Source organism: Patiria miniata, unplaced genomic scaffold (genome assembly GCF_015706575.1).
Source record: "Patiria miniata isolate m_02_andy unplaced genomic scaffold, ASM1570657v1 HiC_scaffold_7, whole genome shotgun sequence".
Lineage (NCBI taxonomy): Eukaryota > Metazoa > Echinodermata > Asteroidea > Valvatida > Asterinidae > Patiria > Patiria miniata.
In genome coordinates, this window is record NW_024037074.1 from 39,171,511 (window position 1) to 39,197,075 (window position 25,565).

General features: G+C 41.4%; 1 protein-coding gene across 1 annotated transcript; it reads left to right on the forward strand.

Moving 5' to 3' along the window:
• Positions 1 to 2,865: 2,865 nt before the first annotated feature.
• LOC119744419 (tectonin beta-propeller repeat-containing protein 2-like) lies at positions 2,866 to 23,583 on the forward strand. Its single transcript, XM_038220344.1, has 15 exons — positions 2,866 to 3,359; positions 4,366 to 4,497; positions 5,490 to 5,621; positions 6,316 to 6,476; positions 8,051 to 8,502; positions 9,361 to 9,685; positions 10,787 to 11,100; positions 12,259 to 13,744; positions 14,704 to 14,839; positions 15,832 to 16,045; positions 17,062 to 17,151; positions 17,567 to 17,797; positions 19,564 to 19,854; positions 22,050 to 22,199; positions 23,283 to 23,583. The coding sequence occupies exons 1-15, from the start codon at positions 2,922 to 2,924 to the stop codon at positions 23,423 to 23,425; spliced, it is 4,695 nt and encodes a 1,564-aa protein (XP_038076272.1). The 5' UTR covers positions 2,866 to 2,921; the 3' UTR covers positions 23,426 to 23,583.
• Positions 23,584 to 25,565: the final 1,982 nt, after the last annotated feature.

Below are 25,565 nucleotides of genomic sequence, written 5' to 3' on the forward strand. Positions count from 1 at the left end.
AAGAAAACATGAATTGAAGGTGGTTTAAGAAACTGTTCCAGAGGGCACAGATTTTTACGTGCGTTAGCAACAGAATCCGGATACAAGACCCTAAAAAAATGTGCATCCATTTTCTCTATTTTCTCGGAATGTATAGTATCCACTAAGCTGAAACTTCAACAAATTATTTGTTAAGATTTGGAGCAATTTTGTTGCTTCAAACAAAAAAAATTCACAAAAAGCTGATGTTCCCAACAAATACCTTTAAATGAATTCAGAATGTTGCTCAATAGGGGAAACATTATAATTCCTGGCGCTGCACATTTACATTTGTACCAATCATAAACAATTGAGGTTCATGAACTGAAAGTGAACCGATTCAGTTTTGATTGATTTTTTTATAGAGGCTGAGAGTCCACAAACTATACTGTATCCATAGTGGTTGCTTGCCTTAAAGGGACACTAGGTCCTGGAACAGCCCAATTGGGCTACAAAACGCGCTTTGAATGAGAGGATGATAATCGGAAATAACTTTTAAAAGTAGGATATAAACATCCACACAACTATCCTTTCAAAACTGGGCGTTTTTGTGTTATTCCTGTATTATGCGTGCGAGAACGAATTTCGGGGTCCACTTTTGCGACCCCATAAATTCGAGCTGTTTGGATGCTAGTTGTGATTTCATTCATACGCGTAAAGTGTTCGCCTTTTGCGGACGTTGAAGAAACCACAATTTTTTTGCATTGGTGATTGGTCACCGCGCGCTGTTCCCGAGACACACAACCTGTATAGCATACATGAGAACGACACAAAAAACGTATTCGTACTCCGTCATGTCCGATGTAAACAAGCGGGTTTTTTTCGTCCTTTCTGGGGAACGGTGAGACATTAGGTTGGTTTCCTTTCAACCAGATGTTTGAAATAGGCCAAGTAAACAATCCAAAACATAACATTTTCGGGGATTTCAGGACCTAGTGCTCCTTTAAAAAAGCGATCCTGGTAATGGTTTGAACTAAAGCACATGTACATGTAACTTATTTATTAGGTTTACTTACATGTATGTTCATGTAATACGTATGTTCTTTATTCTTTCTTAAATAAAAGGTAAGAGTTAAAATTAATTTTAAAAAAATTATTTTTGATTTTTGTACAATGTTTCACTCAAAGATTCAATTCCCTTTTTTACTTCCTTTTTTTTTGAGTATATATATATATTTATTTCCTGTCATGAAATTACTCTGTTTTATCTGCCTCTATAGGTATGGTGATATGCATTATTTTAGGGGGAAAATTGATGACTCATGTGCACTTAAAGGGAATGTACATCATTGGCTTTTGCTGTAATTTTCAGAAATGAACTATTTGAGGGGTTAGTATAATAGATCAAATATTGTTTCACTGACATGTTTGAAGTTTTGTGTTCAAAAATGCTGGAAAAACCAAGCAAAACAAAAATGTTCAAGTAGTCTGGTTCCCTGACTCCACTAAAGATGAAATGGATCAATTTATATACATGTAGATGCCGGAAAATTGTAAGGTAAGGGAACTAGTCTAGCTGGTCTGCACCCGTTCATGACGTGTAACCAATAGAAAACAAAATTTGGACTGAAAAAATTGTAAATTTGGAGCAGTAGTTTAAATATAGTTAGGTTTTTCCAATGGTGGTCGGCCGACCATTGTTGGAAATTTATACAAAATACCACTTTTCTTGAAAATGACTTCACACCAGGTGCCATAATTTTACAGGATGATTTAGACTGTCATTTATCAACATCCTAGTAAGGTATTTCGTAAATATTTGATAGTTTTGTTTTTCGATGTTTGCAAATGTTGTATATTCCCTTTAATTGAACAAACAAACTCAAGTAACTAGTCATAATAAGAATCTGGAATATTTCACTTCTTGATCACATAAATTATAGCAACCAGTGATACGAACAGAAACCGTTCATTTCCTGTTTCCCTTTGTTAATCTTTTTATCTTTGACCTTTAAAATGTGTAAATAAAGCACTGGCGTTACACACAGTTACTGTGCGGTTTCTGTTATGAATCTGGAAAAATAAGGTCAAACCAAGTCAGATGAATTTTGATTAAATGAGATAACAGGGTGTTCATTTGACGTAGTTTTCTCAGTATTTTGTAAGTATGGATGTTTAAACATAATTTGTATTGTACTTTCGTAATATACATTGTATGTACTGCACAGTACAACATGATTAAGATGTGTGTTTCTATTGACCCTGACCTTCCCAACTCCATCAAAAACCGTCCCCCCCCCCCCCCCCCCCCCATTTTGGTGGGATTTTGGCAGGCAAGACATGAGGACCAAGTCCATCAAAACCCACCTAGACCATAGCAGTGTAGGATTTGTGGTGGATTTCGGCAGATTTGGTTCTAAATTATGTGAAGCAGAGTCAGTGATGGATTTTGGCGGATTTTGGTAATGTTCTTTTGGAGTTAGGGTTAATGTCTGTTCCTACATGTATGTCATGTGCAATTACGTACATGTAGATCTGCATATTCTTACACTTTGCATATTTTATAAACATACAGGTACATGTGTGCATGTACACTTTTCTTGCACATGTACATGTACATTGTATTGATATAACCTGGTACACTATTGATGTGAACTCTGTTCAAATACATGTCCATGTTTATATTTTTCATAACGTCATTTAAGCTAATTTGAATGAGCTTGTGTATTGTCTGTTTCATTTTTCTCCAGGAGAGTGTCATGTACAGTACAGTTAGCTGTGTTGGTTTTAATGGAATTCAATGTTAAATTTGTAAACAACTTCTTTTACAAGGCTCCTGTGATTATTGTTGGAGGCTGAGGCAATATGTTCTCCCTCATATCCAAAACCGTGTCTTTAAACTGTATTTTTTTTTCAAAATGCAGATCCTTCTGTCTGATGAAACTACCGACTGATGCGTTAACATGGATACCAAAGATGAAAGCCATCGGGAGCCAATACAGACAGAATATGACCAAACTCAGTTTGGGGAGAGACCAACAAATGATGATTCAGTTGCAAAACTAGAAGAAACAGCAGAGAAGGGCGAGGCTGCCGAAATCGACCACCAGAAAACGTTGCCAGCAGAGACCGTTGCAAACAATACTGCTCCTACGTCCCCCGAAATCAGTCCCGATGTCAGACTCAACGTCTTGCCGGAACTGTGCGAGTTTGCCTCCTTGGATTTCCTCCTGCAGCAGCTGCCGCGCAAAGCGCAGAGGGCCTCGCGGGCCCTGCCGGCCATCACGGTCGAGTTCACCTGCTTGGACGTCAACAAGGACCTGATTGTCTTGGGTGCCAACTTCTCCATGGTCTTTGTGTACGATCGCCAGGAGAACACGATTGTCAAGTTGAGATGTGAGGTAAGATTTTTTTAGTAAAAGTTGAGGCCTAGTTTACGTGTACAGGGTGAGTCCAAAAAAGTGAAACACAAACCCAAAGAAAGATATGTCATATTAACAAAAATATGTACATGTAGTACCAACAATAATTGTGACTGGTAAGCCAATTGAATAAACTACTTTTAGATGAAAAAAATTACATCAATCGCTCCATCCGTTCAAATGATATCACCATTTCAACAAAATGACCCTAAAATCTGTTTCATCCAAAATTGCGATTTCAAGAATTGTCGTTACAATTGTCTTCATACATCACCAGTGATAAAACCTCAGTTTAAAAGTTAAAAATATTCAACAAAGTCCTTTTGAAGGCCCATCTTTCAAAAAAAAAAGTTGATTTTATAAATCATATTGTTAGCCAAGCAGGGTTTTTAATAACGATATTGTGTACTACAGTTGTTGAAACAAACATTCGGTGTAATTCTGTATGTTGTTCCAAACAGTCAGAACAAATTGCTTTTTTGGACGAAGCTGATTTTAGGGTCATTTCGTTTAAATGGCGATATAATTTGAACGAATTAAGCAATTGAAATGATTTTTTCCATCTAAACGTAGTTTACTGAATTGGCTTAATACCATTCATAATTAACCTATCACGGTAGAATCGCATCAGAATCGCGTCAACGCAGCTTGTGAAATATTGTCCAATTACATAATATACAAATGGACGCGGAATGCGTAAAGTCTGAGACAAACAAAATTTAACATACAAAACTCCATAGGGTTGTCGAAGGGGCGTGGCTAACTCGCAAATGGCGATAGGTCAATTAATTTTTGGTGCTACAATTTTTTTTTTAAATATGAAATATATATCTTTGGGTTTGGGTTCTGCTTTATGTTACTCACCCTGTTGAGTAAATATTTGAAAAATGTTGCTTGATGTTTAAGTTCCCAGTGCACTTGTTGAGGAACAGTCTCGGTTGCCTGTTTATAATGATTCAGTGTGTCAATGTTTCGTCACAAACAGGACCGAAGTTGCCGCATAACCTGCGTCAAATTGCTGACGAGCATTGACCATCAGATTGCCGTGGGCACCTCCAATGGACAAGTAGAGGTGTACCTTCTGCCTGCAAAACGACCCAATCAAACCATCAAAGAGGTATGAAAAGTCCTTTCACACTATCGAAAAATCTCAGTGCTGACCCCGGGTCCAACACGGAGATTTTTGGAAAACCCTTCACACTAGCAATACTCCAACTAGCAAGACTCGTGTAGCATGTTCTGCGCGATGTCGCACCTGGGGCGTTGCGTTTTGAATTTAGAACTATAAAATTCTGACTCGCTGGTAGTGTTGCGCATGCCTACGTGAGGATTGTGAACGTTCAACCAATAAAACGGTAAGAGGCACTGGATTTTTAGGAGTCCACATTTTATGTGACACTGGAAAAGTGTTTAAGACCAGCTAGCCATGTCTTTATCATCCGTTTAAGACCGGCCACGTGACAGGCTCTCGACCAATAGGAATAGCTAAACTGTCAGGTATTTATGAATAAGGCTTATTTGAGGGTCATGCTATAAATTTGGAGTCCACATTTTTCCTGTCTCTGTTACATCAGACATCTATGATTTTATAATTTTGATAATAATAATGCGGTGCTTATACATGTAGCGCTTTATACCAAGGGTCTCAAAGCGCTTCACAATTATTACCCCTGTTCATCAGGCCATGAGACCAGTTTCTGCAGCAGCTCGAGATCAGCGCATTCTGGTCTCTACCTTCACAGGTACCCATTTACTATACCTGGGTGGAGAGAGGCAATTGTAGTAAAGTGACTTGCCCAAGAACACCAGCACCATATTCCCCATCAGGATTCGAACCCACGTACCATGGCACGTGAGTCGAATACCAAAACCATTGGACCACAGCACTCCACTCCGTGATGCACTCTTTAATGCAGTCGTTCTCCAAGAGTGATTATGAATAGCAAACTACTTATAAGCAAATAAATATCATTTGAAAGTATTCTTAATGATACTTGAATGTCAAATTATGAATTACCAAGGTAACGGGGAGAGGAAAAAAGTCGCACGTAAGGACTATTAGCACTGTTCTATATCTCATTGGAAAAGTCTGATCTATTCTTTGAATAGCTGAAGAAGTTTCTCGTCGACGGTGGCCACAAAAGCAACGTGACGTGTGCCGAATGGAGCGCCAATGGAATGAAGCTGTTTACCGGTGACTCGGTTGGGAATATTGTGTACTGTGATGTGGATTTTTACGAGGTGAGACATAATCTGCATCCGCATTAGTCTTTTTTGGGGGTAAAACTTCCGTAGACTGTTTTCAACTTAACCAAATTGAGTCCAGTGCGGACAGCCGGAAAACTTTGTCAAGTGTCGATTTTAAGTGTTATGCTCCGCGGCGGTAAGTTTTATGGGGCCAACTGGGTCGCAGAATTTCGTTGTTAATTTTGCACCTCTGAAAAGTCTCGTGAGGACGACTACTGCTATGTAAAACTGCTATTGTAATCACGTGACTCCGTGTGGGTCACCTATATTTATCAGTGTTATTCGCGGGTCATTTTTGTAGCCATGTCTATCCGTCAAGAACACAAATGGGAAAATGAAAGATCGATCGAAGCATGTATATTTTGTGCGTTTTTCCACAACCACATCCGTTGAAAGGTTAAAAGGTCAATCGCAGATTTTGAGCATGCTACGGTAAAGTTTACCTAACAAATGACTTTCTGCGGCCCAAAATTAACCCAAGTGCATGGAAAAATAACCCCGATGGAATGTTAGCAATCACTGGCAGTAACTTATATTTGGAGGTCGCTCTTAACAAAGAAATCTTTTTCAAATAACCAGCACAAAACATTTTAATACCACTCTTGAGATCCAACAAGAACTTGTGAAATACAAATAAGTGACAGATTTTTTTATGTGCGATACGTTCCACGTTTCTGACTCTCTCCAGAATAATTGCCACTCTGAGCTCATACTCGCAGAAGATATGCCGATCGTGCAGCTAAACTACGCTCACAAGATCCTGATAGTATCAACATTCAGCAGAACAGTGCTGTGCTATACTGATGAGAACTACAGGCTACAGCAAGTCGGTCAACAGCCAAGAAAAACGTTAGTGCCGCAGATAACGTATTTCATGGGTTTGGGTTTTTTTTTGGCTGACCCCAGGGGGCTAGCCTATAGTCCTATTTGTGCCTGACTGACTGACTAAGGTACTGACTCACTGACTGACTGACTGCTACTTGTGAATTAGAATACCTATAATAAGGGAATAAATGTGTGCTCGAGAGGTTTTAATCACTCTGTTTAAGACCGCTTAGAGTTTGGGTGCTGATAATTACCTGAGCCGGAGGCGAGGGTAATTACAGCACCCAGACTCTAAACGGTCTTAAACAGAGTGATTTATACCGACCGAGCACATATTTATTCCCATTCATAAATACCTTTTCGGTCAAAAAAAAATATAATATTTCGGTAAAAAATCCCGATTTTGTTCAACAAGTTCACTTCATGCTTTTTGAAACATCCCTCTAGCTAAATAATGGAGTGTTCAGCTGGCGATTAAGATGTAAACAATCCTTTCATGGAGATTGACGCGCGCGTAGCACGTTCTGCGCGATGTCGCGCACAATGCACCTTGGGCGTTGCGTTTTGAATTTAGAACTATAAAATTCTGACTCACTGGTAGTGTTGCGCATGCCTACGTGAGGACTGTGAACGTTCAACCAATAAAACGGTAAGAGGCACTGGATTTTTAGGAGTCCACATTTTATGTGACACTGGAAAAGTGTTTAAGACCAGCTAGCCATGTCTTTATCATCCGTTTAAGACTGGCCACGTGACAGGCTCTCGACCAATAGGAATGGCTAAACTGTCTGAGGTATTTATGAATGAATTTTTTTGAGTGCAATGATGAGAATACTTTCATTTGATGAAAGATGGAATGTTCCATTCAACAAAGCGAAAAGCTATTCTGAATCAACTGAATATATTCTGTATGCCCAAAAAACTTTCACTAAAACAGCGATGGCATTCTGTGTATTTGTGAGAATCACACTGTCAAAGATTGAGCAATTTGGGGCTCTCGTAAAAATAATAGTGACGAAATAATTATATAGATAACTGATGATGATCTACGTCATTTTGTCGTGTATTTGTTAAGTGTCCATAATACACCACTTCATGGTGTGTTGTGCATACCACATGTCAGGTGGTGATGCAACCAAGGATTTGTGTTCTATCTAGCCTAGAACACTGCCTAACAAAAGAAAAGTTAGCTGAAATCTAGTTTGAATTCGGGCGATTCACAAAGCAGTGCGCCACCAAAAGTTTGCCACGGAGAGTTCGTTTCTCCCAGTGCATTGTGAGAGATGGTCGACAAATTCGCAAATTGTTAGTTTTTCCGGTCAGTAGTTTCGTAAGCGTATGATTAGAGTATATGTTTGCCCTTTTTTTTTTTTTTTATCAATATGGTGTTTTTTTGTAAGGCGGCAGAATGCTGTTCCCCAATCTATAACGAATTACGGTGGTAGCTCAAGTTATCTACTGACACTCATTCAAATGGGACGTGTTTTTTTCGACCTTAAAGTTGAAAAATGGACTCTCCATGGCAAACTCTTGGTGGCGCACTGCATTATGGTGCTCCTGCTCATGAATCCCACATTTTTTCCCCTTTTTCCCAACAGCAAAGGGTACTTTGGTGCCCACTTTGTCCCTGGCCTGTGCAAGGCGAGCGGCGCGACTCTCTGCGCCACCCGGCCGGGATTACGCATGTGGCATGCCACCGCAGACGGCACGGTTCAAGAAACGCTCAAGTTTAAACACCTCCTGTCTAGCCAGCACCAGACGATCATGCTTAAGATGTCCACGCGACCCGCGGTCTGCAACACCGCGGACCTCCAATTTGGCCCCGTGTTGTTCTTCAAAGAGACCCTGGTACTGACGTGGTCACACAATTTGCTGGCCGTGCTCGACATCCACGGTCCTAGCGGAGCCAGGGTCATCGCAAGCAGCCAGGGGGACCTTGGGAGTATCGTTTCCGTGGCAACCTTCGGAGATGAGATTTACGTTCTCAGACGGGGAACCGATAGACAACTGATTCGGATTGCAACAACGCCGGAGTTCACACAACCAAAAGGTCTGCAAGGCGTCATCATAACACAAACGATACCTGACTTACAATGGATCCCTTTTCTGTGTCTGTATCTGTTTCCCAATACAAACACGCTCTGAATATAAGTTGCAGAAAGTTAGACACCAGAAAGTGTTTTTACAAAAACGAACCAACACCAATCAATTTTGATCTGTCCCATGCACAGTGCCAAATTCCTCCACTAACTTTTAGAATGCACTTCACTAAAAAAAAATAGACAGAGCCCCTACGTCTCATTGTAGTTTCACTCTCTGAAAAAAAGATTAGTTACAGTGATGTTAGGAGAAAGAGTTTTTACGAAATGTTTATTGGCTCTGAATTTGAAGGGAAAAAAATTGAAGTTGAAAATTTGCATATAAAATTTGCATTGGTGCATTGCTTTCTTTTCTCAGAAATATCTGAATTCAACCAAAATCATGTTCTCTGTTGGTTTATAATTGTAAGCTTCCCTCTTATTTCCATCAAGTTACAATAATCATGACTTTAAAGATCTCAATCATTAGACTTGACGCTTTGATCCTAGTCCAATGCATCCAGGTCAAATCACATATCGTCGTGTCCATGCACCAAGGTCGTTTCTCCTAAAATGGGTCGTACGTGAAACGCGAGTTTCAGAATGTCAAAAGGTCGTATCTCACTTAAAATAACCCGGATGTACACACAAAGTCAATGGACGTCGAGATACAACCTTGTTGTACAGAGCGTATTCGCACAAGATACGACTTTGTTGCAGAATGGAGTTACGACCCTGTAGCACTGATCTGACAATATCGAAGTTTTCCTTCTTCTGAGCAGATCCAAGGAGTGGTCAGTATCAATAGAAACCATTATTTTCTTATGCAGAACTTCCAGTGATGTCGGATGCCGAGCGCTTGTTGAAGTTGCCAGAATCAGCAGCTGGCTCCGGCCAGACGTCGGGTACCGACAGCCCCGGCACCCAGAGAAAAACCAGCTTCAGGCAAGGCCTGTCAGCCATGAAGAGCCTCTTCAGCAAAGCCAAGGAGGAACTGGCGGACACCACGGCTAAGTTGGTGCCCAAGTTTGGGAAACACGATTCCGAGGAGGGCCAGAGCGATGGATCCTCGCGACGAAGCAGCCAAGACAACATTCCTATCTTTTCCGGGGAGACTCCGGACGCAACTCTTTCGCCGGAGCTCCTGGCTGCAAGGTAAGGAGGAGAATCCACATTTAAAGCTACAGTCCATCATTTGTAATTTGTGCATTTTGTTCGTTTGAAGCAACAAGAGAGTTCAAAATCTAATGAAGGATACTGAGCAACTAACCTGATGAAGTTTCAGCTAAGCTTCAGCTGTACATTCCGAGAAAAACAACATTCTTAGATCTCAATTTCAAATCAAAAGTTACTGAATCATGTTTTGAATTGTTTTGAATTGCAGCTATACGCGATGTCGTGCACTGATCCAACGAATTACAACAACCGCGCGCGCGTGTGCGTCGTTCCAATACTTGTGCAAGCTGCGCTGAATAACAAAACAAACTACTAATTTAAATTTACCTACGGTGCTTCTTAAGAATCACCGTTGGAAATGCCTTCTATCGTTGATTAATTCAAAATGACAGCTTCCCAGAAAGAATAACTTCACAGGAAGTTTAGTTCCCTTACTATTTTTCAACCAAGTTTGTTTTTCAACAATAATTACGCCAATTACTTTTCGGATGGCTGCAAATGATGGACTCTAGCTTTAACCCTTTCCTCACCACTTCGCTGTCCCCAGAACTAAAACGTTTGTTCAGTCATGCATCGACTTCATTCACTCAAGAATAAGGTCCAATTTTGGTAAACATTTAGCGGAGCTTTCTCGCACATTTAAACATTTAGCAACACTTACAAAGGCTGCCATTGGCCCCAGTATGTGTGCGCCAGCGTAGGAGAAGCAGGGAACGTTGATCTTGGACTGGCTGCATAACATCAAACACTATAAATTGTATACAATGTATCTTATTGTCTTAATATGTATGTGCCGATCATTGCAAATTGTATAAATTGAATTTCCTTGGATGTGATTTCGCAAATGCTTCAAATGCTGTGTACATGTAAGTTGAAAAGGCTCACAGGCATCTTCGCTGAACTTTGTAAAGAAACAACTGGAGGACTTGTGTAAATACAAATGTACGAGGATACAAGGTCTGGCTCATTCTTAAAATTTTGGTCCCGTTTTTGCCGTTTAAACATTTAAGAAAACTTGTGAGCAGATTCTGATTTTTGTTTTCCCATTTAAACATGTAAACTTCACATCCTTAATGCCAGGTTTGCGGCAAGAACAGAGGCCAATCAATCAAAGACCAGAGAGCAATCATCCCCCGAAATTCCTCAGATACAGACGGAACCTTGCCAGGAAGTCACCGAGACACTTCAAGATCAAGCGGCATCGGCCCAGGCCACCGACCAGGCCGCCAACCAGGCTACCGAACAGGCTCCAGAACAGACGACGGGCGGAGAGGAACCACCCGTGATGACTCTCAATGAAAAGAAACTCTTGGAGATTGGACAGAAGAGCTTTGACGACGTCCTCTTTCAACCGACCAAACATTCCAAAAAGAAGAAGAAGAAAGCTCAGAAAGGTAAAAGAGCAAAAGGAAATCAAATCGAAAGGAAAAGAAAATACCAACTTCATTTGGATTTTCAAGCAAGTGTAAACATGATGGCAGCACATCACATTTCAGTTTTGTAAAATCAGTCACCAAGCTTCATTTTTACACTTTCCAGTTATACTTTTTGTGTTGTCAAAACAAACTTTTGAAAGACACTAATCAGTCCTAAATTCTATATGACCGTAGACCCAAAGACCCATATGTATGTTAAAGTTTAGGTTAAGTTTTTGGAAAAAAAATCTATAGCTTCTACATGTTTTCATGGATATTGATGAAACTTGGGCCAAGTTCGGGCAAGGACCATTAGTCGACTAGTGGTTGATTTGTGACGTACCTTACGCCTGCGCACTGATAGCAACGTGCGAACGTCTCTAGTCAAACGCTGGTCAAAATGTCATCGCAAAACTTCTGGATCCTGGCTCTCTGCTAGCGTTATGAATGCGCGCGGCTATTGGTTACCAGCGAAGCAACCAACCCCAGTAGGCTGGTTCCAAATAGTCGACTAGCGTAGTCAACCACCGTCGACTAGACAGAGTTCGGGCAAACGTTAGTTAACCATTGGTCAACCATTGGTCAACTACAGTCCTTGCGCGAACTTGGCCTAGGATGCAGTGACCCTTGGGTGGGAAGACACAATTCTTCATCAGATTACTGAGGTCAAAGGTTGTGTAGGGGTCACTAGAGGTCATTTTTCAAATACGCTTCCAATGTTTCTTTGTCTACAGAATTTGATGGATTTTAATGTAACTTGGATGGAGTGATCCATGGGTGGGGTTTCATCACAACTCATCTGAAATTGGAGGTCGAAGGTCATCTAAGGGTCATTGAGGTCGTTTTAAAATGCACACAATTTCTCTTTTTTAAGAACAAAAAACATCGGAAAAAAGTTGACACATGCGATTTGTGGATCACTTGTACTAGATTTTTCTTTGTCGGGACAAGCATTTTGACATTTTGGACACCATGTTTTTTGGATTTATTAGGAACAAAGAAAGATCGATCAGACAAAAAACACCGGAAAAAAGTTGACACATGCGATTTGCGGATCACTTGTACCAGATTTTTTCTTTGTCAGGACAAGCATTTTGACCTTTTGGACACCATGGTTTTTTTTTTTTTATTTATTAGGATCAAAGAAAGATCGATCGGCAACACCGTCCCCAATCCCAGATGGCTTTAACAGTCCCTCTCACAACGGAGGCAAGTCAGAATCTGACCGGAGGTGGACAGGCAGTACCGAGAGCGATAACCAGAGACTGAGGTCTGATAGACTTGAAAATGGAAAGCTTCGCGGCAGGTCCAAGAGTGACCCGAGTGAAATCGTGAAGGCTCACGCAGACAGCGTGAAAAGCACAGGATCGGAGGACCTTATGAACGGCGTGTCTAACAACAGCAGGCATGGCAGCAGTACTGCGAACAGTGGCAGGGAAAAAGATGATGCTGATATGGGTCAGACAGAAGCTGAACCTGTTAGAGTTGCGGGACACCCTGAATATTGTCAGTACCCCTCTGGGAAGGTCATTCTAGGAGGCGTGGTTTCCAGCAGTGTGGATGACGCAGCTCCGTGGGTCGGCACGCCGGTTGACAGTAGCATGTCCGACCCCAGCCCGAGAGATTTTCCAGGAACATTGAGATCTTGGGAAGACACCCCAGATGCTGCAAAACGAGGATTGCAAGAGGATGGCCACTGGATGATGAATACTAATAGTATACACTCGCTGAGGTCGGACACTGACAGCTTGAAATTGGACCTTGAAAAAACGGTACCTTCTGACAGATTGGACCAACCTAGGCAGTTCACGAATAACAAAGCCTCACCCGCGGGAGGCAATGTGGCATCGCCTCAATTTGGCACCCGCATGTCAGATTCCACCGATGAGGAGTTTTACCCAAAATACCTGGCTGAAACCCCGAGCAGCGATGCCAGCAACCCTCCGGAAGTCTTTGTAGTCGACGCGAGCCAACCACGAGTTCACCAGGAGCCGGTGCAGCCGTATGCGGATCCAGCAGATGACAATGATGAGGGTGCTTTGGAGGAAGCTCCAATCCCCGAGAACATCCAGCAAAGATTCGCTGGCAGCTGGATGCAGTGCAACACGCCGGGGTACATCATGCAGCTGGTGGTGTCTGACAAGCACGTCTGGTGCGTGGACAACCGCGACAAGGTCTACCATTCCCTAGTGTCCAACGTCACCATCAAGTGGAACAAGTTGAAGGACTCTGCAATGCAGATAGCCAGCTCCCCGAACGGAAACATCGTCTGGCGTCTGCATCGGAAATCGGGCACGGCTTTCGCGTGTGCCCCTATCAGCCCCCAGTCGCCGATTGGAACTAAGTGGTACGAGGCTTCCAAAGGAACCATCCATATCTGCTTGGATGAAAATATGGCCTGGGTGGTCAAGGGAAATGGTGACATCTGCGTGCATAAAGGCATGAGCCGCGATTTGCCACTCACGAGAGAGGAGCGCGTCAGCAGCAATGCTTACGTGGTGCAGATTGCCGCAAATCGGGGTGTGGTGTGGGCCATTGGGTCCAACAAGAAGGTCATGTACAGAGGCGACATCACGCGGACTGTTCCAGAAGGCAAAAAGTGGATGGATCTGGATGAGGAAAGGTAAGTGAATCAACCAAAATTGAAGTTGTAACACCTGAATAAAGTGGATTTATTTGACATCCATTTCAGACTGGTATTCAAGAATTTTTGGCCAAATTTTGAAGATTTGATTTGAATTTTAGTCAAGTTGGATATTTGAAACGGGAGTTACGATGTTGAAAGATCTACTGTTGCAATTATTCGAAGAGACTCAAGAGTCTAGTCAATGGAAGAGTACTAAATACATTTGGCATGTCCAATGCATTTGAATGTCCCTCTTAGTGGTATCTCCTATTACTATTATTATTATTGTTGGTTTATTGAAATTGAACTTTTTTTACAATTTTTACAATAAAAAAACAACATATAAACATTAAAAGACGGTAAAATTCCATAACAAAATTGAAATACTTCCTCAGAAAAATAAACATGTTATACACAAACACAAGACACCACAAGTTACTTACAACAATAAAATATATTAAGAAAAATACAGAGCAAACAACGCTACACAATATCAAAACTCAACACAGAAATATATATCTAAAACAAACACCCCCCCCCCCCCTTAGAAAAGTGAATGGTTGCTAACATACAACTTAATAAAAACAATACCCGAAATTGCACTTTGGAATACATGTACATGTATGACTAATTATTGTAGGTGGTTCCTGCCTTGAAAACAAGACAACACATAACAACAAATGTATCAATTACCAGAACCAGCACCCAAAAATATGTATCTCCTAACTCTCCAATTGTAACCATTGAGGAGTCACTTGTGCACTGTGTTTGGTTGTATCCATCCAATTCAAATTTGAACACTCTCATTACTCTCAGCCAATAACATAGCCACCCAGTCCTCGGAAGCCCATGCACATGGTTGTTGAATTAGTTTACTTAAATATTTCTAGTACAATGTAGATATGTGTTGGTTGCTTTGTCAATTTTTTGTTTGTGTAACATGTACCATCTTGCAGCTGCAAGCTTCGTTTTGTGAGCATAGCACTTGACAGTCGCAACGTGGGTTGGGGTATTGATGAAGAGGGTCTAGTCTGGTTCCGGAGTGGCGTGACACCCAGCTCGCCAAGAGGGGACGACAAGAAATGGTGGCAGGTACGCGTATTTGTTGGGCATTTTGGTAGTCAAATTTTCATGATGCGCATCGGCTGGGCGGCATTTCGAAGAAATTTCAGGCAACATGCGCGTGTGTCTAGAACAGTTTGCACTGCGCGCACACGTACAATTTGCGAAGGCAAAAATTGACTGTGTGTGAGGCTATTTGTATTAGTACATAAAATCCAGGAGCCAAGGACAAGTGTACAGAAAAGTGATGTTTGTTATCGCTGCATTCTTCTTGTAAATATTGTTGATGTACCCTAATTTGGCAGGCCCCCAACGTGGCGCACTTTGATTTTTCACATGTAGTGCCTTGTTAGAGCAAAACTGTTACCCCAAATTTTACAGAAAGTGAAATTTCTTCAAGCTCTAATCATTCCCGTTCATAAATTTTGAGTTCACGTACCCGCTCCAAAGTTCCAGAGAAATTTTACTTTGGCGTGATTCTCCAATTTTTTTTCGAAGTGCACAGTGAACCCTTTTAAAATGCACCTAAAACTAAGAAAATAATTTTGTGACAAACTTGTGGTTGCGTATGTAAGTAGAGATAATAATGATTTATCAGAATTTATCAATTTGAAAGAAATTCTGAAATGTTAACGTGGCCTTTTCCGAGATTTGTTCAGGTGCGCCACGTTAGGGAACACTCTGCCGAATTTGTGCCCAATTTCCGGACGACGACGTTTTTGAAAACCGGACTAAATTAACACTGAAATTGTTCACAAAGGTTCAACAGCAAGAATTATCAAGGTAATAGTTCCAGTATTTAGCTGAATGAACTTGAAGCTTGTCAACAAAGAGGTTTGGCAACACTGCATGGGGAAAGTCGAGGGAAACGTCAAAGTGTGCCACGTAAGGGAACACCACTATAATAATAAAATTACGAAACCTGTTCAAATCTGATAATCTGCCAAATTATCAAAATAAAAAATTTTGTTTTAGGTGGCTATATAACCTTTGAACTCTGTGAAATTGTGAACCTGCCTCAGGTGCCCATGGGGGAGTACCTCATGCAAGATCCCAGTGCGCTGAAGATGCTGCTCAACATAGCCGGCACCAACGCCACGGTGGATCGCATGACGACGTGGCTGAAGAGACAGTACTACCGGGCCACTCACATCGCGGCCAGCGCAGCCAGCGTGTGGGTCTGTGGGTCGTATCACTACAAGAGCTCCTTGCACGTATCCAAAGGAAATCTGCTCGGTAGGCAACATCACGCGCAAGATTAAAAGCCCTAACCCTTCAAAATCCCTCAAAATCCACTACGAGGCTTTTGTAGGATTTTGCAGGATTTAGGGAAGTACAGCCCAGCCACTATTACTTTTACAAGTTCGAAGAATTTTTCCATTCTGTATCTGGGCAGTTGTGGATTTAGGAAGGTTCATAATTATTATGTCTTTGGGAGTTTGGGTTAAGAAAGTTAAGAAAGTTAGTGGCGACATGAACAGTATACTATGTCAATCATCACCTGAGCCTTTTGGATTTTCCCGAGTAAAATTTTTTAATCTGTGCACTTGGGTCCTTAAGTTAATGGCAATCCAATCTTGTTGTTTAGGTTTTGTCTGTTAACATTGGGATATGCCCTTCACCAACCTAATTTTATAAACGGTGTGACACTTGAAGAAAAATATATTCACAAGCTTTGTTGGTTGTGATTTAAGTCTGTGACTTTCTTGGCATGCTGTCATTTTGAAGAAAACTATAAAACTGTTTCCAAAGATGCATCAAGTGAGGCATTTTTTGGAAATTTCCGTTAGTAGTTGGTTTGTAATTCGGCGAATCTGTGAATGGGTGCACGCAAGTGTTCCCACGTGGCACATGCGCATGTGGTTGCTATTATTCGTCGATTCAGGGTGTGAAATCGCGTAGCTGCAATCAGCTGAATGAAAACGTGTCCTGGATGCTGATTTCAGGTGCAATTCAAAATATGTCTCGGCAACTTTTGAACTGAATTTGAGATCCTAGAATATTGTTTTCTCGGAATATATAGCATTCACTGAGCTAAAAGTTCATCAAGTGAGTTGTTAAGCTCCCGTCTTCAGATTTTGAGCACTTTTGTTGCTTCCACAAATGCACAAATGACAATGATCTACTCTACATGTAACTACTCGACCACCAATATTGGCGGAGTTGGTTCGCTGGCCAGTTTGAATCGACATACCAGCTGGTACTGCCATCAGTGAATCAATCAAAACTCATTTTGTATCTTTCCGTGTCAGGTTCTGTGTGGGAGAGTGGCTGCCCAGTGGGTCTACCCATTTCAGCAGCGTGGGTCAGTGTCAGCGCTACTGGAGTGTATGGTCCTAGTGGTAAGAACGAAGAAAAGTCATCACATTAACACAGAGAGCACACATTGGTACATACAGGTTAGTTGAGGGAAACCACTATTGCAGACCTTTACTGGGGGCAAGGGGGCGACGCCCATGAAGATAATGTGGGATATAAGTCAGGCAAAAGGTCATAAATCTAAGGTCAACGGAGGTTAATAATGCTGTAATTAACAGTTTTGGGGGGAAGTTTGCAACATTGTACATGCTTTCATGGATTTTGATGAAATGTAGATGCAGTGACCCTTGGGTGGGAAGACACAATTCTTCATCTGATTACTGCGGTCAAAGGTCATGTAGGGGTCATTAGAGGTCACTGTTCAAACCGCCACAGATGAGTAATATATCTTGACCGAGTTGACCCCCTAAGTTTGCCATTTTTTTCACTCCTCATTAGGAATGATCTGGGCGGCCCTCAAATCTGGTGAGGTCTTCAGTTTCCCACCAGACACTCGCAAGCCCTTACAGGTGGACCCGCCGAGGGCTGGGGTCATCTTCAAGCATCTGAGCGCCACCTCTGACACCATGTGGGCGCTACAGGAGGACGGCGACATCTACGTCAGGAAGCAGATCAGCGAGAGGTGTCCGCAGGGACTGAGCTGGAAGAAACTGGTCCTGGATCAGCTAGGTGGGTAGGGACTCTGTGCAGAAGTATCGCCGCACTTGGGTTCCAAGAGTGTGTTAAGGGCGACTCAAATTCATTAGCCGAACCTTGCTCTACAGTTGAACAGTTGCTTTACCCTAACCCCTGGGCCCTTTTTGCTAGGAACCATCCTCAATCCTCCAAAATCCTCCAAAATGTTGCACTTACATGTATGTTCAAATGAACTATACCCACTGCCTTGATCCTTCAAAATCCTCCAACAGCCCTGCCTCAAAAATACATTCAGCCTCAATCCTCCAAAATACTTCTTTTCTTCAAACACCATTCATCCTCAATCCTCCCAAATCAATCGATACTGAATGTCCATGTGTCCTCCATCCTCCACAATCCTCCAATATTGTATGTTGCATTCAGCCTCAAATCCTTCAAAATCCTCCAAAACCGCCCGGAGGACTTTGGAGAATTGAGGAGGGTTAGGGTTAACCCTTGCTCTACCAGACCCTCCATTCACTTCTGTACTTGAAAAAAGTGACTCCCCTATGATTGTTGTACAGCCCTCCAATATCTGCAGCTAGTACTATGGTGGTGAACCACAGTACACTGCAAGAACTGCCAAATGGTATTGAAAGATAGCTTTGTCATGATGTGAGGAAAACTCTTTGGTCAGCAATCAACAGTTAGACCAAATTAAACAAGTCTGTGGTGGGATCCCCAAGCACTCCTAATCCCTCCAAACTAGCACCTTTGCTGTGCAGCAGACAAGCCTTTTAATACAATTCAGTTGGAGCCCTAAAATCACTTGGCTGGTACATGAGTCAAAGCATCTTCCAATTCACTTCTGTAGGCATGCATTGCGGTTAAGAGAATGCCCAATGTTCACTGCATAGACGTTAATGTGAGTTTGGGCAGCCATACACTCTAACGATCAGAGGGCATTGGCCTGTGTGGCTGACTGACAAAAATTACACTGTAAGATGCAAGATCAGAGCAAGGATCAAATCAAACATAACCAGCAATCAACCATTTATTCCGTTCCCAAAAGATTTAATAGAATATACCTTAATGTTGTGGGTGTCCCTGAGGCTGATCTTTGTTATAATCTAGTAACAATGAATGCACAAAAGGCTTAAAGGTATAGTCCATCATTTGTAATTTATGCATTTTGTTTGTTAAGCAACAAAAGAGGTCAATATCTGAAGAAGGATGCTGAACAACTAACCAGCTGAAGTTTCAGCTTAGCTGCATTTTTCGAGAAAAAAACATTTTAGGATCTTGATTTCAAATCAAAAGTTGCTGAATCATGTTTTGAATTGGGCCTGAATCCAGCGTCTGAGACACATTCTCACTGAGCCGATTGCAGCTACGCGATGTCGCGCACTGATCCGACGAATTATAGCAACCGCGCGTGCGTGTGCGTCGGCAATGCTTGCGCGCGCTTCGCCGAATAACAAAATGAACTACTAATTTGAATTTCCAAGAAGCACCGTTGGAAAGGCCTTCTTTCGTTGATTTCTCCAAAATGACAGCTTGCCAGAAAGAATGATTTCATAGGCAGTTTAGTCCCCTTACTATCTTTCAACCAAGTATGTTATGCAACAATAATTACGCCAGTTACTTTTTGGATAGCTGCAAATGATGGACTCTGGACTTAATCATTGCTATCTACGCAATACAAAACCACAGCCCTCTAGCTCTGCCTCAACGCATCAGGTCTATTGTGAATACTTCAAATATGTCATTTACATGATGGAGACACGTAACATACTCGATGGTATACCTCTTTTCAAAAGGTCCCTGTAAAGTTGTACATTTTTCCTGCGGCGCCGATGTGGTGTGGGCGTGCGACAACGAGGGCATGATCCATCTTCGTATCGGGGTGGACATCCCCTACGACGAAGCCCTACCACCAGCTTGGGTGCCCGTGGATGGCAGAGCCTCGGGATTCGGGGCCTGTTTTGAGCAGGTGTTCTGCAGTGTGGATAACCGGCTGGTCTGGGCGCTGGACAACAAGAGAGCGGTGTACGTCAGGAAAGGTATCTGCGAGGAGCTGCCTGTGGGTCTGGAGTGGGAGGTCGTGGAAGGTAATTTAGATTTTGTTTTTAACCCTAACCGGCCTGAATCCTTCAAAATCCTCTTTGCCAAAGTGGAGGAATTTGGAGGATTGAGGTTACATGGCAAAAGTGCGTTACTGATTTCGTAGGATGCACTTTGTCAAGGTCTTGGGCCGGACCTTGTGTTGTTTTTGCTCAGCCATCATAAATATAGGCCTGGATTATGCTTGAAATTCTCCACACTGCTCCAGGATGTCACTGGCCAAGCCTCAACATATTGACAGTCACTGCCGCAGGATTCAGGCAGTGGTCACCCCTCCACGGACCATATTCAAGAAACAGTGGAGGAATTTGCAGGATTTAGGCTATATGCTATTTTTCCGTGAGGCTAATTGGAGGGTTTTGCAGGATTCAGGCTACTTCCTAGCAAAAAGGCCTAGGGAGTTAGGGTTAATATTGGTTCTGCCTTATTCATGACATTGAAAAATTGAGGGTGACACTGTAAATAAACCTTTTTTTGGGAGGGGTTGGTTTTTTTTCCAGAAAATAACCAGTGGTGGAAAAGACAGTACAACAGACAATATGCAAATATCCCAAACCTACATTCTGTGCCAAGTAGTTAGTCAAAATCAATCAAGTGACTGTTTTCAACAGTTAAGAATTCCCAGCCTGCATAAAGCAAGTTGACTGGCTGTGACTGTTTATGTAACTCGATACAGCTCTGCTTTGAGTGTGTGTGATTGATAAGCTTTGTCTGTTGATTGAGTTTGACTAGTCATAGTGCTTGCTTGACATATGATCTGACTGCTGGTGACTAGCCTGTGTCAAATGTACAGCAGGGGAAGTGTATGGAATTTTTGACTGTCTGTGACTGTTTAAATAGGAGGAGGGTTAATGTTGTTGTACTTTGATGAATTAACCCTAACTCCCCAGCGTAATTTACTAGGAACCATACCCATTCTGGCAAATTCCAACATCCACATGGGAAATTGTACACACACACACACACTGTTGGACTTAGTTTCTGGAGGTATGCCAACCCCAGTGTAAAAGACCATCTGTTTAGGGGTACTGTACCTATCCCAACAGATTTAAACAAAACCTGCTGTTAAACTTTGATGGGTTGAGTTTGGTTAGGGTTAATGTTAATTATGGATGAAAAGATTGTTTAATCCTTTCAGCCCAACTGCAGATTTTCTATTTATAAGAGGTTTTTTAAATACTCTAACCTCAAAAACCAGTTATCATGATTCATTGATGTAAAGGGATTGTAAAATCCTTTGAATTTTTGTCCTCGTACAGGTGGCACACTTCCAAACATATTAATTTGCTTTTCAACGAAGAAAATTTGAAGTGCATAAAACAAAGCAAACCTAATCTAAAGTTAACATAATGAAGAGGTAATGAATGAATAATCTGAGCTATGAACCATATAGATGGGTTTTCATGTGCCATTTTGGTTCCTGGGTGAGGAGCCAATCTGATGGTTGATGAATAATAATCGTACAAGTTCATTATGGGTTGGTTAAAAAAGGAGGAATAAATACATGCTGTCTGACTGATTTCTGTCAAAACTTGAAAGAAATTAAAAAACAAAACTGCAGGGCTCGCGAAATCGGCTGCCCGACGTCCCGGGACAACCAATATATTTTGTCGGACAACCAGAAGTTTCAGGTTTCCAGCACGGTGGGCAACCACTTTTTTTTCAAAGGAATGAGGATTAGGGACAATAGGGGGTCCACGATTGCTGGTGTTTACGAAGATGCGTGTGTGTACGTGTGTTTCCAATAATATTATGACCAGACTAGTGTACACCATGTACCAGCGCGGCGCAGAGCGCGGGTACCGTAAACACGCAGGCACGGTCGGCCACAGTCGGCCATGCACGCTTGCAAACTGGCGATAGCGCAGCAGCCGAGTACAAAATATTTTGGTTGTCCTGGGAAGTCTGACAGCCAATTTTGCGAACCCTGAGCCACTTTAGGTAAAGCAGCCATGTACATTATTAGGATTTGGCCTTCAGTTTGGGGCAATATTTAAAGTTCTTTATTGGGCAACTGAAAATGAAATTCGGGCAACCAGATTTCAAGCACATCTGCCTGAAGGGCAACTACATTTTTAAAAAATTTTGCGAGGCCTGAACTGCATTTTGTGGTAATCTAAATTTGCAAAATATGTTCGGCAACTGTGTATTTACACTCTTGCTTGGCAACTCTCCATGACAGGGACACAAGCTACCCATCTGTGCATCAGCTGCAGTACAGTCTGGGCACTGTGCCCCAACGGCGACATAGCCTGCCGCTTTGGCATCACCGAGAAAAACTGCATGGGGGACTACTGGAAGAAGGTTCCTGGAAGCTATAAATATCTCTCAGGTATCTAATGGCAACGAGTCTTCATTTGGTTAAAGTGTCTGTATAATGAATTTTTCTGAACAACACATTTTGTGCTACTTTCTACTCTTCTAAAATATATGAAAACTATTTGGCATCTCTTTTTGGTTTAATCTTATTCAAAAGTGCACTTTTTTCAACATTTAAAATTGTCTATGCTTTTTTTGGACAAGTGAGGGCGCTGTTGCCATGATGTCATTTAAGGGAGACGCTGTTCAGTTTATGGGTTTTGTGTACAAATGTGAACCCAGAAATCTGCTCATTGGTAACATTTATGAGAAAGGTTTGCTCATTGGCTTACTGCCATGTACTAACACAACAACGAATCACCGAAGAAAAGAACATTTTCAACAGCAAAATATCCAAAATTCTAGCAACTTTTTGTGCACAAACCAATTGCAATATTGAGGTTTCTGCCTAATATGACATCACGCTTTTGCTCATGCATATGTGTTAAAAAAAACGTCGCAAAGCACCATTATCTTTCATGCTCAGAGTACGAGGCAGTCCTATTAGCTCATACACTTCAAAATAAAATCGGAAAATCACACAAAAGTAACATTTCTCTCCTGGTTTTGTTGTAAACTCAAGTCATATGAACAGGAATGTTTAAGGGCTCAATGAAATAATACCTACAGTGACTTTTTTGCTCTAGCAAGACACTTGAAGTAAAAATAAGTGCTCAACATTAGGAGCCGTGCCACGTTAGAAGCCATGCCACGTTAGGGGCTGTGCCGCGTTAGGAGCTGTGCCGCGTTAGAAGCCGTGCCACGTTAGAAGCCGTGCCGCGTTAGGGGCTGTGCCGCGTTAGAAGCCGTGCCACGTTAGAAGCCGTGCCGCGTTAGGGGCTGTGCCGCGTTACGGGCTGTGCCGCGTTACGGGCTGTATGGCTGTGCCGCGTTAGGGGCTGTGCCGCGTTAAGGGACATCAACAATGTACAACCTTGTAGTTCAGTGTATTTGGGCTAATTAAGACAAGGAATTAACTGCAGCACTGAAAGTTTCTTTCCCCACAATGAGTTAACATTCAACATCATATGTTTCTGCTTGACCTTTAACCCCACAGTGACCCAGAGCGATGACCTGTGGGCCATCAGTCACGACCTCAAACTGTTTCAACGGTTCACCAAGATGTTCCAACGCCAGGGGGTGCCGCAGGTGGAGCAGCCGGGCTCACCAATCAGCGAAGATGACTGGGAGTTACTGTAACCCGGAAACCTGCCGAAATAAACTGAAATTATTTAAATCTGTAATGTCGGGTGTCGTAAGCCTGTTTCATATTCAGTAAGTGGCTGCCGCCATACAGCTTTTGTTAAAGCTATAGTCCATCATTTGCAGCTATCCAAAAAGTGACTGACGTAATTATTGCTGAAAAACATACTTGGTTGAAAGATAGTAAGGGGACTAAACTCCCTGTGAATTTATTCTTTCTGGCATGCTGTCGTATTGAAGAAATCAGTGAAAGAAGGCCTTTCCTACAGTGCTTCTTAAGATGCACCGTTGGAAATTTCCGGTTATTATAGTGGGTTTTTTTATTTGGCGAAGCGCACGCAAGTGTTGACACGACGCGCACGCAGTTACTTTAATTCGTCGGATCAGTGCACGACATCGCGTAGCTGCAATCGGCTCAGTTAGAATGTGTCTCGGACACTGAATTCAGGCCCAATTCAAAACAAGATTCAGCAACTTTTGATTTGAAATTGAGATCCTAGAATGATGTTTTTCTCGAAATATATAGCTGAAGCTGAGCTGCAACTTCATCAGGTCAGTTGTTCAGCACCCTTCCTTAGATTTTGAGCTCGTTCGTTGCTTCAAACGAACAAAATGCACACATTACAAATGATGGACTATACCTTTAAAGTAACATTTTCTTGCATACACATTGCACTGGTTTGCTTCATCAAAAGTTGCCATTGACAGATGTGTATTATTTACATTTTTGCTTCTTTTTTTATAGAAACAGTTCTTTTGAAATATTAAAAAGTCCATATGAAAATTTTATGTAGAAATTAGAAATACATATATTGAGACAATGAATATTAGAAAGATAATTTGGCCCTATCTTGCATTTCTGTATTTACGCATATAACTCTTTGAACTTATTGTGTTGTAAGCTCAATATCTAAGCCTACTTGGGACAAACACTTATAATTAGGGTTGTGGGGTACTTGTGTATTAAGAAAAATGTCATATTGGATAACAGATGTGAAGTTTTCCATTAAAAGTAAGCAGTGGCATTATTTTCTGATTAACTTGACAAACTGCATTTAGGATGCTTATAATGCCCCCAAGAAAGACATGCACTTTGAAATTACTCAAATGCCTCATTCCGTTCCATTACTTGTTTTGCGTTTTCATTTTTTTTCTCTGAAAATATGACATTAAATATGTCAGGAATTAGGAATTATTAGGAATTGTCAGTAATTTCATAACATTTCTGCACCTACTATAATTCTATATGATGTCAATACAGAGACCATACCCGGTGATCCGTATGTATACATGCTTATTTAAATGATAAAATGTCTTTCCAGCATTTAATATCAAATTATGCAAATTCAATAATGCAGATAAATCTTAAGTGCAATTATTATTTATTGCTATATTTTGTTATTATTTTTTTTTATTATTATTATTATTATTTTAGCGAGTTCCATTTACTTTTATTCGAGTGTGATTTATGCAGTGTTGACGACAAACTCAATTATGTTAAAAGTCGTGTAACAATATATGTAATTTAGAAACCTTTCTTGGTTTTTTTATAATTTCTGTAGAGGTCTTTATATTTAAATATTTGAACAATTCATGCACTATCCCAAATACAGTTGGGTCAGTGCTACTGTACATATATTGACTTGCAATGAGTAACTCATAGTGAAGCTAGCACTGGACGTATGTAAGCGCATGTTCAATGTTCTTGACAGGTCATTTCGTAATACTTTGTTTGGTGCACATTATTCGCATTCGCAGTATTAAACAATTGTCAGATGAATGCTGTTGGGATTTAAACCGCCCCTGTGTGTATTTTGTGTAAGGAGTTAATACCAGATTTTTTTTACGACAAATAAATTGACCACTTAGTAGTTTCAGCCTACAATCTCCAAAATGCCGTTCGCTTGCCCGTGCTCTACTGTAGGTTTTCCCGGCTATTTTAAAACGTTTTCCATTCAGATTCACCATTTTTAACATTCAATTACGTCCAAGAAATATTTCACACGATTTTACCAAAACCAGTTTAGTCATTTACCATTCAATTTCAAAGTTTAGACATCCTCTTTAAATGAACACCAGGTCGAGAATATTCGTCGTTACAGATCAAATTCGTGTAATAAGCTGTTACCGAATGGCA

Bases quoted from the DNA above. Each gene is read 5' to 3' on its own strand.
- LOC119744419 (XM_038220344.1), top strand. From the start codon at position 2,922: ATGGATACCAAAGATGAAAGCCATCGGGAGCCAATACAGACAGAATAT. The intron at 6,477-8,050 runs GTTAGTGCCGCA...TTTTCCCAACAG, and splicing joins GGTCAACAGCCAAGAAAAAC to CAAAGGGTACTTTGGTGCCC. The intron at 13,745-14,703 runs GTAAGTGAATCA...ACCATCTTGCAG, and splicing joins ATGGATCTGGATGAGGAAAG to CTGCAAGCTTCGTTTTGTGA.